General features: G+C 42.8%; 1 protein-coding gene across 1 annotated transcript in view; it reads right to left on the bottom strand.

Annotated features, from left to right (window-relative positions):
* The window catches only part of LOC115103974 (tau-tubulin kinase 1-like), a 46,632-nt gene extending 38,195 nt beyond the window's left edge, over window positions 1-8,437 (bottom strand). The window contains exons 1-4 of the mRNA XM_029625055.2: window positions 8,351-8,437; window positions 4,764-4,922; window positions 3,159-3,306; window positions 619-692 (exon numbers count right to left, since the gene is read on the bottom strand). Of these exons, the coding sequence (XP_029480915.1) occupies window positions 619-692; window positions 3,159-3,306; window positions 4,764-4,832 (291 nt within the window). The 5' untranslated portion in view covers window positions 4,833-4,922; window positions 8,351-8,437. The remainder of the gene's footprint in view (window positions 1-618; window positions 693-3,158; window positions 3,307-4,763; window positions 4,923-8,350) is intronic.
* Between the last annotated feature and the right edge of the window lie 10,104 nt (window positions 8,438-18,541).

The following is an 18,541-nucleotide window of genomic DNA, read 5'->3' on the forward strand; positions in this document are numbered from 1 at the left end:
ATTAGATTTAGGCCAATAATATAACTCAATCACTGTTCACAGAATAGACTGTTCAATGCAGCTCGTAGTGGCGTAGAGTAGGCCTGGGCTACAAATACAAGATCGTATTTTTAAATATTCCGATATGCCTGGCTTGGTCTCTCTGTTTTTCACTGACAGTCACAAATCAACAATCATCTCTCTGTTTGTATTCAAAGTCATACCGTATCAAAAGTTTGGTCATGATGGATTTTTACACCCAAGTACCATGACATAACAGCTTTATAGGCTGTGTCTCAATCGACAATGGATTGGATTAAGACTCTCCATAATATACTTTCATATTATAGAAGGCTGACAATGCTGTGATGGATCATGTGACATAATGGCATTTGAATTACTATCCTTCGTCAGTATGTGCTTTGTCAGCCTCTAACCAGCCGCTGCTTATGAATATTCTTTTCAGTTAATATGGCCTATTTGCCAAGACTTCATATTTCACGATGCCTTATGCAGCAAGCTTTATAAATTGCACTTCCTCAGAAAAATGTGTTTTTGTTGATTTGTGGTCAGATTCTCACAGAATGCATTTTGGGGATGGTGGTCAATCTTTATTAAAATCAAAGGTCAGCTTCTTACCTGAAGTTGCATGACCACGTAGTTGAATTTGTCATTTCTCCCGCAGCCAATAAACTTGCAAACATGGTTTTTACCTAAACAAAAAAGTCATATTTTAAGAATCGTAGTTCAAAGATGCATATGCCAAAATATTCCATATCACTTCAACTTGATGATTGGATTGGTTTTCATTGGTTACACCAGGGAGATGAGAGTGGTGACAGGGCCTAGGTAAGATCCAATTCAAATTCCCATATCAATCAATGAAAATACAGCAGAACCACTCATGTTGACACTCAAGGGCTGAAGAAAGGATAAAGCAATATTTTCTTTCCAGGTTTTCTTCCCGGCAACACCTGTATTAGGACTGTTCTTTTCAGAACTTCTTTCTCTAGGACATGGCCTTGTGTTAAATATTCTATAAAAGATCACTTTAGATAAAATACTGGCAGACAAATAAAACTGGACAAATTCATGAGCTGGCCAGTCCATGTTTCCTGGTCTTCACAGTTAATCCCAATTAAGGTCAGTTGGGCATGAATCATTGTTATTCATCATGCACCATTAATATTTTGATGGAGCACCCTGTTAATGTGACTCAGACTCTAAAAAATTCTTAGGGAACTTCAGATTGTTTGATATTCCTTAAAAGGTAGAGTCTGTAATATGACATCATCATTATACACCAAAGGGTGTCGTCCTGCTTTACAACAACAGTATTGGCAAGTCCTGATATGGGCATGCTGGGAAGAGCCAATAGTAGCAGTCTAAGCAGATTTGAATTTGTTTGTTGTTTCGCTCATCTACATTTCGTGATGTCACATTGCAGTCTCTTCCTTTAATATGTGCATAGAAATACCAACACACACACACACAAGCTTCTTCAAAGACATAGTACATGTTGCAAACCGATCATGAGTCATCATCACAATATGAGGGACAAATTTACTTCGAAAGCTGTCACACGTCAGTTACAGTGTGTGACTGTCACCCACAGCTTTCGAGGTAACTTTTTTCCTCATATTGTGATGATGACTCGTAGCCAAAGTGAGTCACTTGTTACCCTGGCACATTGACGTGCATACTCCAGGAGGAGAGAGTTGCTCTCCTTCTATGTGCCACGTGATCGCCATCACATCTAACATGTTACTGCTACCCATGCAAAAACGTGCTGTGAGTCACAACATTTAATCTACATACAGAGGGCCCATTATGGCAGAATTAAAGGAATAGTCTAAGCCAAAAGACTTAGTTTGTTCACTGTTTTGGAAATACTGTTGGGACCATGCAATCAAGCATCAATAAAGTACTTTTAGGATGCATGTTTGGCTTTTTTAAGATATTTGATTGTTGGGACCTCTACTTCCTACTGACATACGTATAACCAAAAACAAGCAACACTATATTGCTTATTTTCCAGGCACATTTTTAAGGGCCTTTTTTAAAATCATGAGTGGAGTATTTTTCACAGCTATGTCATAATGGCCTTGAAGACATTTTACCTACACTATACTTCAAGGAGATCAGAGGCCCCTTAATCAATACACAACATGAGCAATGATGTTGAGTAGTTTACTAGGTTACCTATTGATTCATAAGGTCTACGCTATTCTTAGCCACTCTTCCGTGAAGCTACTATGGGTGTAGTAAGCAAGAGAGACATCGGTTTCCACATTTGCTTGAACCTCAAGCAAAAGATTCAAGGGCCATAATTCAAACAGCACACCAAAATGCAAAAAACGAAACAGATATGCTTAAATAGTGCATCGTGACCCACTAAATAAGGCCAGGAGGAAGAGAAGGTTCCATTAAATAAGCTTAGTGCATGGCAGACAGAGCTAATGTTTGCTCTCCCTAGCCACTTGGACTAAAGCTCTATTCAAAGTCCACAGCCACCGAGTCACAATAGTCTGGCGGCCCATTATTACATATTTACGAAACTAATGTAATTGGCTGTTTATTAGGTTACAGATTCTGTCACAGTAGACTGCATGGCTCTGCAGCTTTTAACTCTGTAGGATGCTTAAGAGTGTACATGACAATGTGAGAGGAAATTCTGATTCCTTTTGACAGGATGTCTCAAAGGACACCCAAAGCACTAACACTGTACCTGGTTTTACTGTCCTGAAACCTATGCTGTGCTGTCATGAGGAGAGGTTATTACACTTTTCACTAGACTGTCATGAGTATGACATAGCAGATTTTATAATCAATCATAAGTGCAGTCTTAAGCAGTATTGATGTAACACATTTATCTTACACAGGAAAGATAAACGTTCTTACTTGACTATGCACTGTAGCTGACACAAACTTTATATATTTGTCTGTCATGACTACAACAAAGTATACTGACACATGGTGTCAGCGGTGGGATCTGGGTTCAAGTCAAGTGACATCAACAAAGAATGCCATTTATTGAATTTAAGAACGGCTGAGCAGCACCTTCATACTCATTGACTAAGCCGAACGGTAAACACAGAATGGTAACCGCAGTGGCACCACCAGGCTCATTGACAAAACTAGCAGAAAGGTACAAAATGGCCACTGCAGTGGGCCCTTACCCTGCAGTTTCTTCAGGACTGCCACCTCCATCTTCAGGACCTGTTTGGGCTGCTGGGCCGACTCCACCTTCAATGCCACGTTCTCCCGAGTCAACAGGTCCAGAGCTTCGTAGATCTCCCCAAAACCTCCCCCTCCAATTTTCTTCAGCTAGAAAAGTGTTGAGGATAAAAAGTGTACTAAACAACATTCTTCTAGTGCTGTTAGAATGCTGGCTTATACTGTACTGTACTGTAAAGAAGCTCAACTTAACAAACCTTTCGCATGACAAACACCAGTTTTGATGGAAGAGTACAGGGAGGTTAGCCTGTTCCCAGATCTGTTTGTGCTGTCTTGCCAACTCCTATGGTCATTGTCATTGTTTGGCATGACAACGACCAAAATTAGTTGGCAAGACAGCACAAACTGATCTGGGACCAGGCGATAGAGAGGTGTGTCTTATTGATCAAACAGTAATTGAGTGAATTCATTTTTGCTAGATAGTTGCCCTCCTTCGTCCCACCCCTCTTTCTCCAGCCCCACTTCCTCAACTCCTCTATTGCATTTTTTTCTTTATTTCACCAAGTACTTAAGTGCTTTGAACAACCCTATTATCCGTTTATGGCTTGATCATGACAGCCAAGTGCCGAAGACAAATATTAACCAGCCATGTGCAAACACACTCGACTTTCTTCCTCAGCTCTTTGGCCTAGGGATCTGTCGCTCCGTGATTGGTTCTGACAGGGTCGTCTAAGTGATCACCATCAGAAGCACAGTAACTGTTACGCAATCACCGAATGCGTGGCGCTGCGTATACGATACCATTATTAAAGGGGCAGAAGTAACCCCAAAAGTTTGTCAGATACCATTAAAGGGACATTTGACAAAAAATACAAAGTTTGTCCAATGATTTAACAATTCTACATTCTGTTCTTGTCATGTCTGCTCCTGCTCCTCCCCTCCGGCGTATGATGTCGCCAGAGTACTAACCACCGGTCCTGGGATTCATCATCACGCACAACTGACACTCATCATTAAGCGCACCTGTTAATCATTATGATTCACACCTAGACTCCATTACCTTCATCATTTCCTCCCCTTTATATGTCACTCTCCCATGTTCGCTCACCAGTTGGTATTGTTCTTGTGTATCGGCGTTCTGCCTTATGTTGGTGTCGTGTTATTGGTTTTGTTGTTTTATTAAAACGTTTCACCTGCACCCGACTCACTGCCCCATCATTACAGTTCTGTAGATCCAGGAGTAGAGTTAAGGAGAAAATATTGTGGTCCCAAATGGATGGGAATAAATGCTGCTGTGAATTAGTTACAATCTTTCCCATTCAGGCTGGATCGAGGCCTGCATAAGTCTGTAATCTGCTTGACGTAAAGGTATGAAAACACCTGACAAACGGATTTGAGATTTATCTGCTCAACTTCAAGGTATGAAAACACAGATTTTCGAGTACACTATCCCTTTAATTCTGGTGAGACACAGAGAACCTTGGTGATGGGGAGTCAAATCTGTGTGTGTGAAGGTAATCTTGTAATTAGCCCCTTAGGGAAACACTGATATAGAGAGACCATACCAAGACAAAACCACAACTAGATCAACTATGTAGCATACTCACCACTTTCCATCGGTCCTTGACCATGCAGTTAGGCGGCAGTATGTCTGCCGTCTCCCCAGCCCCATTCATGTTGGCGTGGTCCTGGAGGCCTGGCACTAGGCACTGAATCTGCCAGCCCGACAGAACGCGGGCAGCTCCCAACTTAAATGAGCCATTTATCTGGAAAAGGATATTCAATAAGACATAAGTCAGTCTTAGTTCCTTTCTTTTAACACAATACCCATGAGCAGGCATCACACAGCGCACTCAAAGCAAAAGGCATAAGTCAGGGTTGTCTTATAAAGCCATTCGTTTTGTTAGCTCGGGCCAAAGTGGAGGAGAAAACAAAATGGTATTTTCCGTTATCCGTGCAAATACCATGGTCATACAGAAAGCTTGCTGGTATTGACGGTTGTAGTTTGACATCTAGATTGTCTTGAAAGAACAAGGGGGACAGACAGTACATACTCTGCATTTCTTGCCTCAAGTGAACGATGGAAAATAAGGCCTTGGGTATACTGTGTGTTGGAGGTACATCAACGACAGCAACTACATATGTCCATGGATACTAAATGTCCTTCATATCTGAATAACATCAAGTCCAATAAGGAGATGCACTTTCCTTAGGGTGTGGCCAATTACTGAAATAATGAAATTCATTATAATGGATATATTATTTGGGTTCAAATTTCTGCTTGTAAACTCATTTTGGAGGTTAAGAAGACGTGATAACTAGATTACAACCATCTGGTCTCTGTTACAATCAGGTAAAGACGTCCTCTTCATGACGAGATCAAGGCGTCACCAGATAACATCCAGATGTGGTGGCTAAAAAGACTTCAGCAAAACTTCATTATACAACCACTATATACAACCACTATACAACCTGACCATGAGTCCGTTGCAACCAGTTTTGCCTGATGAGATAGACACTTCTTAAATTTGAATTGATCTGTTTTGCAATATCTGGCCAATCGCTGTTAGCCCTCTAAACTATTAGACAGTATTGGTATTGGGTTCGAACCGATATCTATCAACTTTTATTTTCTAGATGCTTATGATTATTCTGGGTAAACAACATCGGGATAAGAGTGATGCATGTAAATAGGTTAGTACCAAAACCATGCTATTCTGCATGCAGGGCCATGTACCATTAGTTATGCATGCACAGCTCAGCTCCATTTGGGGGGGGGTACTTAGTCATGCCTAGGCTGAGGCCAGTAGAGAGACTTGTGTGTATTATCTAGCAGATTAGTCCGCTGTGAAAAAGTGACAAAATGCACTAGAACACATACAATAGGTTTAGACAGAGGGTGTGAGCCTACGAGGGTGGTAATTGCCAGTGCTTATGGCTTTAAAGCAAGGTTTGTCAATGCACCTGGGTCGGTTCCCAACATTTGCATTGCTACGGCGGGAAGCATGTGAATGGAGGCTGTGTCATTGAACGTCAATATGCCAATAACTGGTGGTTATTTCAAGCACTCTCATTGCACAGCAAGATTACAGGCGGGTAACACTGCAAATGTAGCAAGACCTGGGTCACGTTCAGTTGGCAAATGTTGTGGAACCTTGCAGATAGAAATGTCATGAATAGAGCTTACGCAGCTCATTATTCTACATGTCAGAGGTGCATGTTCGTTCTACATAACATTTTATATCTGAATGTCCCATAAACATTGCACCATGCTGAAAGCGGCCCTAGCGCCCTCATCAGACTTGATCTAAAACCCACAAGAGCAGGCAATATTGTAAGTAGTTTAAGTGAAATACAAAGAGGTTTGTTCAGGGAGCATTTCCTCACTTAGCGTCCTCTACACACTACAGCCATGGAATTGGAATTAATATTTGACTTTAACCTTAAAATCATTAAAGGGATAGTTCACCCATTTACAAATCATATTGGTTTCCTTGTCCAAAGACTTCTTAAAGGGTAAGGAAATTAATGTAATTTTGTAATTTGAGTGAAATATCCCTTTAAGCTTATTTTATACTTTCAAAAGTATGACTGACTAATAATGAATCAATCGAGATAATTGCTGATCAGCAATTATAGTGACTGCTCATCATGATGCAACCCTGATCATATAAAGTAGGCTTCATTTTGTATGGTTCAAGATAATATATCATTCTCAGTCTAACTATTATAATGTTATGGCCATCTTGCCAGGTGTTATGAAAGATTCTTCTCATGTAGGGAAACACTGCAAGCCTGTTCCCTCCCTTTGGGTGTAGTTCAATAATAATCTTGGAAAATTAAAATCATATTAGCATCACCATAGTTTCATTTTCACTGGGTTGTGATAGTTCAGGGTACAGTTGCCATAGCAAAAAGCAAAACATAGGGGCAGTGCATCAGTGAGGATAGTGAGAGACTCATATCAATTATAACACACAACTAAATGTGTATTTGCTGTCCTATACTAACAATAGTGTAAGGGGATCTACTTTGCAAAAAGCCAAGGGGTTGCAATCAAGTTTCCCAGAACTATGAAATCATGAAATTTCCTTGAAATCCGCGAAGGAAGCCGCGACAGCCATTTGTGTTCAAACTGGTGGGTAAAAGTGCAGCCGCATTTCCAAGGGAACTTTGAAGAACACATGAACCTCTCACCATATTTACAACCTCTTCAAAAACCTTACGTCTGAGAAAAAATCCTGAACTTGGCCAATTTAGTCGATGCCAAAACCCTCCTTTGTAAGCCTACAAGCCAAAATAAAAAAAATACAAATACAAAGAGGTTTGTTACAACTGCCTCCACAACCAAATCAATGATGTTTAGAGATATTTAGATATATAAATAATATTTATGAGAATGACAGTTTAATTTGAAGGAGTAGATCATGAAATAATGACAAGTAATAGTATAATGGACAACAATACACACAAGCCATATACTGCAATAATTTAGCATAACATTCATATAAGACGATGATTAGAACTACGAGCCAATCTTTTTACAATATATGAATTACTTTACAGGTCCCAGGTCTATATTTGGCAGTATAAATGTTGTACATAAAGCCTGATCCAAGCGACTGTTGAACCTGTATCATTAAATGTAACATTGGCAAGTAGAAAGTTGGAACAATTAAACAAATCTGACATCTCATCCTAAAGTATTTTACAATAGCCTAACAATTAGACAAATATTTAGCCTTACTCTTTAAGCACAAACTGTAATAGTAGTATGTTTCTAATGAGTTGAATTGATACTGCTTGATGGGCTATAAGCAAATGCACGCTCCACTGAGTGTGTGCTATAACTCCGTAGACCTATCTGCTACTATACCAATACCAACAAAGGGTCAGGTTAAGTAGTGCACATGCAGTATTTTTTTTAAACAAATGGGCCGAACTGATACTTTAAATATAGTTACATAAACAGCTATAGCCCTATTAAACAATAATTAAACATAACTTTTTGCTAAATTTCGGGACAACATTTCTGTCCATTTAGGGCTCAAGAACAGTCCCAGAGGCAAAAGTCATATAGAGCCTCTTTAATAAAGCACCCAGGAAGTCCTATTCATGTCCGATAGGCCTAGGCCAACTGATATCTATATTATGTGACCGTTATTAGCCAAACAGATGTCATGAAGAATATTACCTGGCGCAGAGACGGCACGTTAGTCTTTTCCGTCTTTTTGGAATCTTCATTTGGGATTTTAAGGTGGCAGAAGACTTCTGACAGACAGTAGCCCTACTGCTACAGCTATACACTCAATAATAGCATAATTTCCTCATGTAAGACCAAATCCATTGCGAGAAAGGTCCATATAAACATCTACTCCGATGTCCGACGCTAAACTGAACCGTACTCCTTTGCATTTAGCAGGCAATTATCCCAAGCGAAACCTCCAATAAATTCAATCAAACATATGATTTTCTTACATTGTGTATTGGCCTAACACACACATTTTATTTTTGTATTTTTCTACATTAGTTTGTCAAGTTGTTTAAATTTGAATAAGATCCAATTTCTTCGACAATAAACGTGTCACGCAAGCGGATTCCGATGATTACAAACTGCAGTGTACAGGTGTATGCTTTGCATGAATGCACAATTAAAATACATTGTCGACGACTAAAATCCAGGTAGCAGTGGGTCCAATTCCGATAAACTATTCCGATACAATGCCTTCTCTTACTAATTGATGTATCGGTTTAAAATACGGTTATATGCTCTCCAACGCCAAGGCTCTCGATCCATCCCACTTCTCGGTTTTTGTCCGCACTGCAGCGTATACTCATGCTTGACAAGAGACCCACCTATTACTACCGCCTTTATGGCGAGAGGTGGCGCACGACACCGCATAGATATTCTGCAAAATCACAAAACTTGTACCATTTTACAAATATTATACCCTAATAACAGTCCGTTACTTCTCCTCGCGCGTAATGGACAGAGTTTGTAATTGGACGTCAGCCTTTCTAATCTTCAATAATATTGCATATTTTAATGGAATTGTTTGATATAGGTAGACCTACCACTAAGAAAAATACTGCCGAATGCAATGTAGCATATATGAGAGCAAAAACACCGGACTACAATTCCCAATGTGAACCAATCACTGGAAAAGGACAGCGCCGAACTTTATCATACTAAAATACGCATAATAATAGATATAACTCTATAATAGCCCATTGGCATTAATGGATTGGGATCAAAATGTTTTGCTATATTTTAACTACATCTACTGCAATTCAAATCCACATTCCACATTTATATTAAACTATAATTCCTTAAATCAGCCACCTGGGCCTTCAGTGTACAAACATACGGCGATATTTGCATAACCCTTCAAACCTGGGGAATGGGAATAAAGAGAGGATAGTAGCTTTTCTTTTTACCTAATTCTCTTCAGACGCGATGACATGAAAGCCTCGAAGACTTTGAAGAGGTACATTGTTTCGCCTCTACGGTCAAAACCATTGCAGGAGGTTCGCCCCACGTACCACCATTTCTACGGCAGCATCCTCTTCCCTGCCCACATTCGCGTCCCCAGCATCAGTATCATTTAGCAACCAAAGTGATCGTCCTCTGTGCTTTCCTCAGAGATTTGTGGTATAGGCTACACGGCACATACCGCCACCTACCGAAGTGGAGAAGAGCATTTTAGACCTGGATGCACAATTAGGACTATACTTATGTTTTGAAAAAATGAACATGGTGACTTAAAAGTTAGGGAGGATGACGGATGAAAATGATTTTTATAAAAAGCCTTATCTATATAATTTTGGGAGTTTCTCAAAGTAATTCTGAGGAGGACATTTCTCCCACAGATATTTCAGAAAAGGCTTGACTGAATATACAGCAGCCTAAAATAGTATTACAGTAGTTTTAACAAGTGACAGGGCATGCAAGATGCCACTGAAGAACATGGCTGACGTTTTGCATTCTCCCAACCAAGTGTGCTATTTTGTAATTTTTGTGGATTTTGTGTAACTTGTTTTTTAAAACTTATTGTGTACATAATGTTGCTGCTGCCGTCTCTTATGACCGAAAATAACTTCGGGACATCAGAAAAGAGATTACTCACCGCACTGGAAAAAAGTTTTTTCTTTAAGGAGTCTCACAAGAAGGATATCCTGCTTTCACTGGAACAGGCCTAGATCCACGCCTTTTGAGTGAAAAAAAGTAGTCGGAAAAGAGACCGCAGATCGGGCACTCTTCTGAGAATCCGGAGGCGAGCAAGTAAACTCCAGTTGCCTTCCATTCTTCTTGCTAATGCACAATCATTGTAAAATAAAATTGATGACCTACAATTAAGATTATCAAATCAAATTGTATTAGTCACATGCACCGAATACAACAGGTGTGGACCTGAGAGTGAAATGCTTACTTACAAGCCCCTAACCAACAGTGCAGTTGAAAAAAAATATGGGTAAGAATAAGAGATAAAAGTAACAAGTAATTAAAGAGCTGACAACAGAGAGTGGCAGTGGTTTGGAGAGGGGAGGGTGGGGAATGCAAATAGTCTGGGTAGCCATTTGATTAGATGTTCAGGATTCTTATGGCTCGGGTGTAGAAGCTGTTTAGAAGCCTCTTGGACCTAGACTTGGTTCTCCGGTACCGCTTGCTGTGTGGTAGCAGAGAGAACAGTCTATGACTAGGGTGGCTGGAGTCTTTGACAATTTTTAGGGCCTTCCTCTGACACCGCCTGGTATAGAGGTCCTGGATGGCAGGAAGATTGGTCCCAGTGATGTATTGGGCCGCTCGCACTACCCTCTGTAGTGCCTTGCGGTCGGAGGCCGAGCGGTTGACATACCAGGCAGTAATGCAACAAGTCAGGATGCTCTCGATGGTGCAGCTGTAGAATCCTTTGAGGATCTGAGGACCCATGCCAAATCTTTTCAGTCTCCTGCAGGGGGAATAGGTTTTGTTGTGCCTGCTTCATGACTGTCATGGTGTGCTTGAACCATGTTAGTTCGTTGGTGATGACAAGGTGACACCAAGGAACTTGAAGCTCTCAACCTACTCCACTGCAATCCCGTCGATGAGAATGGGGGCGTGCTCAGTCCTCTTTTCCTGTAGCCCACTATCATCTCCTTTGTCTTGATCACATTGAGGAAGAGGTTGTTGTCCTGGCACCACAGAGCCAGGTCGCTGACCTCCTCCGTATAGGCTGTCTCGTTGTTGTCGGTGATCAGGCCTACCACTGTTGTGTTATCGGCAAATTTAATGATGGTGTTGGAGTCGTGCCTGGCCGTGCAGTCATGAACAGGCCCCCCATTAACATCAACAGGGCTGTAGTGGAGCTGGTCGAGAGTTTCAAGTTCCTTGGTGTCCACATCACCAACGAACTATCATGGTCCAAACAGACCAAGACAGTCGTGAAGAGGACACAACTAAATCTTTTCCCGATTTAGGCCCAATTTAAGGTCATCTAAATGTAGGATAATCTGGGCCTACAGCAACAATCAAGTTAACTGCGTTGTCTTTGACCAGTGGCCTCATTTATAACTGTTGCGTAAATTTCATACTGAATTTCTGCTTCTGCCATTTTTGAAAAGTCTGCTCACATACAAAAATATAGAGATTTATAAACTTGACACATGCCATACGCATGTTTCCAGTTATAAGTCAGTCGTAAAACTGTGTGGGTGTGAACGAACATTAAAGCTCTGCCTGGTAACGACCTCCATTCTCCTTTCATGGTGACAATAACTCCCTTTATTTTCTGTATAATTTGGAACTATTTGGAATTAGGTCACGACAGTTTCTGGAAGAAAGAGCAATGGCAATTTTGGGCAGAATGTTTTGATATTTTGCCGTGACTAAACATGCATGCTGCCTATAGCAAGGTCCATGCTCCGTCATAATGCAAGATTGATTGTATATTCGAAAACAATTTAAAAGTAGGCTAAATGCTGCAGCCCACACTTCTATACAAAAGACAAATTGATTTTCAATATTTAGTTTACCATAAGATTATTGGGTTTCTATATCCTGACTTGGTATAGGCTTTGAGATTAAATAGGCAAAGATGTCACGCTCCTATCGCACAGCAATACTGTAACCTACCCATAATGTCAAATATTTTACACAAGCTACCTGTAACGGTTTTCCTCCTGGGAAAGGAGAGGCGGACCAAAACGCAGTGTGGTTATAATTCATGGTATTTTTAATAAGAAAAACTATACATGAATAAACTACAAAAAACAAGAAACGTGAAACCCGTGTGGTACAAACACTGACACAGGAGACAACCACCCACAAAATACCCCAAAGAATATGGCTGCCTAAATATGGTTCCCAATCAGAGACAGCGATAAACACCTGCCTCTGATTGAGAACCACTCCAGGCAACCATAGACTTTCCTACACAACTATACTGAACACAACCCCATACATCTAATAAACCCCTAGACAAGACAAAACACAATAAATCACTCATGTCACACCCTGGCCTAACCAAAATAATAAAGAAAACACAGAATACTAAGGCCAGGGCGTGACAGTACCCCCCGCCCCCAAAGGTGCGGACTCCCGGCCGCACACCTAAACCAATAGGGGAGGGTCTGGGTGGGCGTCTGTCCACGGTGGCGGCTCTGGCGCTGGACGTGGACCCCACTCCAACACAGTCTTAGTCCCTTGAGTAGCGACCCTCGCTGCCGACCTTGGCCTACTAATCTTAACAAAGGGCCTCACTGGACTGAGGGACAGCTCGGGACTAAGGTAGCTCGGGACTGAGGGGTAGCTCGGGACTGAGGGGTAAGCTCAAGACTGAGGGGTAGCTCAAGACTGAGGGGTAGCTCAAGACTGAGGGGTAGCTCAAGACTGATAGGTAGCTCAGGACTGAGAGGTAGCTCAGGACTGAGAGGTAGCCCAAGACTAAGAGATAGCTCAGGACTAAGAGATAGCCGTCAACCTGCCTGAGCTCTGGCTGTGTTAGCTGTGCTAACATCATTGCAAAAGGGTTTTCTAATGATCAATTAGCCTTTTAAAATTATAAACTTGGATTAGCTAACACAACGTGCCATTGGAACACAGGAGTGATGGTTGCTGATAATTGGCCTCTGTGTGCCTACAGTATGTACAGTATGTAAATATTCCATTAATGTATATCAGTGATTCCTTAGTGCTTGTCAGTTTATACCATGCTTATATGAGATTATTGCTGGCAGTGAGACATTTTTTTGTTGCCAAATAGCGTTTCTTACTGCCAATAAAAAATCATATCATATGTGATGGGTACTTTGAGCACCTATTTATTAGTTTCTCATTTAGTTAATAAATAATACATCATTAATTTTTAATGTCTTGCATTCATCTTCTGAAGGAATGTTAAGAATGTATAATTGAATTAATTCAATTGTTACTGCATATGTTTTATGGAGGATTTGACATATTTGTCAGGTTTTTTGAGGACCTATTAAGTTAATTAGTGTTACTTGCTCAGCAGACTAAATATTGTATATATCAGGTAAGACCCACATGCAGACCATGTCGAAGTAACAATGTTCATTACAGCAACAGGGGCAAAGGTACAGGACGGCAGGTAGGCTCAGGTCAGGCAGTGCGCGGTAATCCAGAGGTGGGGCAAAGTTACAGGACAGCAGGCAGGCTCAGGTCTGGCAGTGGCCGGTAATCCAGAGGTGGGGCAAAGGTACAGGACTGCAGGCAGGCTCAGGGGCAGGCAGAGTGGTCAGGCGGGTGGGTACAGGGCCAGGACAGGCAAGGGACAAAAACCAGCGGACGAGAAAAGAGAGCCAGGAAAAGCAGGAGCAGATAACAAAAACAATGGTTGAGTTGACAAAACAAGACAAACTGGCAACAGACAAACAGAGAACACAGGTATAAATACACGTGATAATAGGGAAGATGGGTGACACTTAGAGGGGGGTGGAGACAATCACAAAGACAGTTGAAACAGATCAGGGTGTGACAGTACCCCCCCTTCTAGGGGCCCACCTGACATCCTACCTTCCGCATACCTGGTTGACCGGGGTGTCGGCGGTGGAAGTCGGCTATGAGGGCTGGGTCCAGGATGTCTCTAGCGGGGACCCAGTACCTCTCCTCCGGGCCATAACCCTCCCAGTCAACCAGGCACTGGAAACCCCCGAACCCTCAGGTGTCGTCTCACCATGTACGTCGGATGGCCATCGATGACACAGGGAGGAGTGGTGGGCCTGGAGATAGAAGACAAAGGGCTGTGAGACATGGGCTTAATTCTATACACATGGAATGTAGGATGAATACAAAGGGTACGGGGCAACAGAATATGGACAGCAGAGGGGCTAATGATCTTGGAGATGGGGAAAGAGCCGATAAACCGGGGGGACAGTTTGGGAGACTCCACCCGGTGGGACAGATCCCGGGTGGACAGCCATACCTTCTGCCCAAGACGATACTGGGGAACCGGGGTCCGATGCCGACTGGGAGTGAACCCCCGGAGGACAGGCTGGCCAACGACCCAATGACGGTGCAGAACGACTTCCAGAACCGGGACGAGAACTGATGACCCCGGTCGGAGACCATGTCAACGGTCAGTCCATGGATCCGGAAGACGTGCTGCACCATGAGCTGGGCCGTCTCTTTGGCAGAGGGCAGTTGGGGGAGAGGAAAGAAGTGGGTGGCTTTGGAAAACCGATCTACCATGGTCAGGATGGCGGTGTTGCCATCAGAAGAGGGAAGACCCGTGACAAAGTCCAGGGAGATGTAGACCAGGGATGGTGGTGGACAGGCAGAGGTTGGAGGAGACCAGCCGGAGCTTGCTGAGGAGTCTTGTTCTGTGCCCACACCATGCAAGCGGCTACGAATGCAGACACGTCAGGAACCATAATACGAAAAGCACTTCGCACAAAGGTCAGGGTTCGACGGGCGCTCGGGTGGCAGGCCAGCTTGGAAGAGCAGGCCCACTCAAGGACCGCGGAGCAGAAGGCATCAGGAACGAACATCCGGTTATCAACCCCCCTGGGGTTCGGCTGGGAACGCTGCGCCTCACAGACCTGCTCCTTATTCCCCAGCTGAGTGCCGTCGCCAGGCATGAAATGATGGTTTAGGGTTCCGGGGTAGTAGTTGTGGGGCTATAGCGGCAGGACAGTGCATACACCTTGATTTCTTGGATCCCGGCCGGTATGACAGGGAGAGATTGAACCGTGTGAACAGCAGGGCCCATCTGGCTAGCCTGGAGTTGAGGCGCATGGCGGTGTGGAGATACTCCAGGTTCTTTTGGTCAGTCCACACAATGAACAGATGTTCCGCCCTCTCCAGGCCAAGGAGATGAGTGGTAGCGGGTAATGGTTCTTAACCGTAATGTCATTGAGTCACCAGTAGTCAATGCATGGGCGCAGGGTCTTGTCCTTTTCCTCCACGAAGAAGAACCCTGCGCCGGCGGGACATGAAGAGGGGCGGATAAATCCAGCAGCTAGGGAGTCCCCAATGTAGGTCTCCATAGTCTTGGTCTCCGATCCCGACAGAGAGTACAGATGTCCCCGGGGCGTTGTGGTGCTAGGGAGAATGTCAATCCCGCAGTCATAGGACGGAAGGCAGGCTCAGGGTCAGTACAGGCAGAGGTTGGTAATCCCGAGGTGGGGCAAAGGTACAGGACGGCAGGCAGGCTCAGGGTCAGTGGCAGGCAGAGTGGTCAAGTGGGTACAGGGTCAGGACAGGCAAGGGTCAAAAACCAGGAGGACAAGAAAGAGACTGGGAGAAAGCAGGAGCTGATAACAAAAACACTGGTTGGCTTGACAAAACAAGACAAACTGGCAACAGACAAACAGAGAATACAGGTATAAATACACAGGGGAAGATGGGCGACACTTGGAGGGCGTTGGAGACAATCACAAAGACAGGTGAAATAGATCAAGGTGTGACAGTATAACTTGGTTCTGACTTATTAGTCCCACTAAATCCTTCACTCATATCTTACTTTTCTTTGGAACACTATTTTTCATGCAAGGTTTAAGTTAGAAACACTATTCAAACTCTATAAAGTGCAGACTGGTATGGAACGGTGTGATTGTATACAACTTGTTCTTCTTTTTGTCCTTCTCCATCCACTTCGATGGGATTTTTCATAATTTTAAAGCTCCCATTGTTAAAAATGGCCATGACTTCCAACATTCTATTCATTGTAAACAATGTAACTTTTAACACATATTACCTACTTTTACCACTTTCCAAACAGCTTAGACAAACACTTAAAGGGGATGATATGTGTCTACTTCTCTGCTATTCAACCTGTGATGAGGAAAAACATTAAGATCTACAACATTTATTCCACGGGACAAAACTAGGTCCAAGGTATGACTGTGGCAGTGAGTAGGTTCGGAGACATGTTGGACAAAACCCACTGAGTCGATGATGGCTTCGAAAGCCTTTTGGTTTGGGCCTGTGGACTTTTCCATGTGAATATTAAAGTCACCAAAAAAATTGAATATTATCTGCCGTGACTACAAGGTCCGATAGGAATTCAAGGAACTCAGTGAGGAACGCTGTATATGGCCCAGGAGGCCTGTAAACAGTAGCTATAAAAAGTAATTGAGTAGGCTGCATAGATTTCATGACTTAGAAGCTAAAAAGACAAAAATGCAGTAGTTTTTGGGGGGGGGGGTAAATTGAAATTTTATATCGTAAATGTTAGCAACACCTCTGCCTTTGCGGGATGCGTGGGGGATATGGTCACTAGTGTAAGCGAGAGGTGAGGCCTCATTTAACACAGTAAATTCATCAGGCTTTAAGCCATGTTTCAGTCAGGCCAATCACATCAAGATTATGATCAGAGATTAGTTCATTGACTATAACTGCCTTGGAAGTGAGGGATCTAACATTAAGTAGCCCTATTTTGAGATGTGAGATATCACAGTCTCTTTCAATAATGACAGGAATGGAGGTCTTTTTCCCAGTGAGATTGCTAAGATGAACACAGCCATGTTTAGTTTTGCCCAATTTAGATCGAGGCACAGACACGGTCTCAATGGGGGTAGCTGAGCTGACTACACTGACTGTGCTAGTGGCAGACTCCACTAAGCTGGCAGGCTGGCAGGCTGGCTAATCTCATTGTGGAGCTAGAGGAGTTAGAGCCCTCTCTATGTTGGTAGATAAGATGAGAGCACCGCTCCAGCTAGGATAGAATCCGTCACTCCTCAACAGGCCAGGCTTGGTCCTGTTTGTGGGTGAGTCCCAGAAAGAGGGACAATTATCTACAAATTACAGTTTTCAACCAGCGATTGCGTTGTGAGACTGCTGTAGAGCTCATCACTCCCCTTAACTGGGACGGGACCAGAGACAAATTGCCGACACATCTTTTTAGCTGATTTACACCCTGAAGCTATGTTTTTTTGTTGTTGTTTTTTTATATTTTATTTTTGCATTTTCCAATTAAGAACATTCAAAACAAAAGTGAAAAGATATTAGACAACGATAGGACAAAGTGACAGTAACAGACGAGCGTAACAAAAAAAATATTATAATTATATATACAAACATACAAAAAGAAAAAAATTATAACGAGACATTGGATCACCTGCCGTAGGCTACATATTATACATTACATGTGAAACATTATGTGAGGATTATATATAGATTCAATTAATGAGATGTGGGGGGAGATTCTCCATATAGTCAATAAAAGGTTGCCAAATTCTGTAAAATGTCTTTAACTTATTCCTCAAGCAGTAAGTGATTTTCTCCAAAGGGATACAACTATTAACTTCCGATAGCCACATTGCAACTGCCAGGGAGGAATCCAATTTCCATTTCAAGGCAATACATTTCTTGGCCCCCTGAAGCTATGTTGCGCTTGGTCTGACTGTTTCATCCTAACATCGTTGGTGTCGCCATCGCTACAGTCACCAGTTTTAGCCTTAGCCAGCACCATCTTCAGATTGGCCTTAACGTCGGTAGGCTTGCCCCCTGGTAAACAGTGTATGATCGCTGGATGATTCGCCTTCGTCTTAAGTCTAATACTGCGGGTAATGGAGTCGGCAATGACTAGGGTTTTCAATCTGTCACAGCTAATGGTGGGAGGCTTCGGCGTATCAGACCCTGTAACGGGAGGAGGAGAGACCAGAGAAGGCTCGGCCTCTGACTGTGACCCGTTTCTTAATGGGGAGAACTGGTTGAAAGTTTCTGTCGGCTGAATGAGAGACAGCGGTTGAGCATTCCTACAGCATTTCCTTCCAGAAGCCATGAGAAAATTGTCCGGCTGCGGGGACTGTGCGAGGGAATTTATACTACTATCTGTACTTATTTGTGGCACAGACGCCATTTCATCCTTTCCTACACTTAAAATGCCATTGCCTAACGATTGCATCTGAAGCTGGGCTTGCAACACAGCTATCCTCACCATAA

This window comes from Oncorhynchus nerka, linkage group LG21, assembly GCF_034236695.1.
Source record: "Oncorhynchus nerka isolate Pitt River linkage group LG21, Oner_Uvic_2.0, whole genome shotgun sequence".
Classification (NCBI taxonomy): domain Eukaryota; kingdom Metazoa; phylum Chordata; class Actinopteri; order Salmoniformes; family Salmonidae; genus Oncorhynchus; species Oncorhynchus nerka.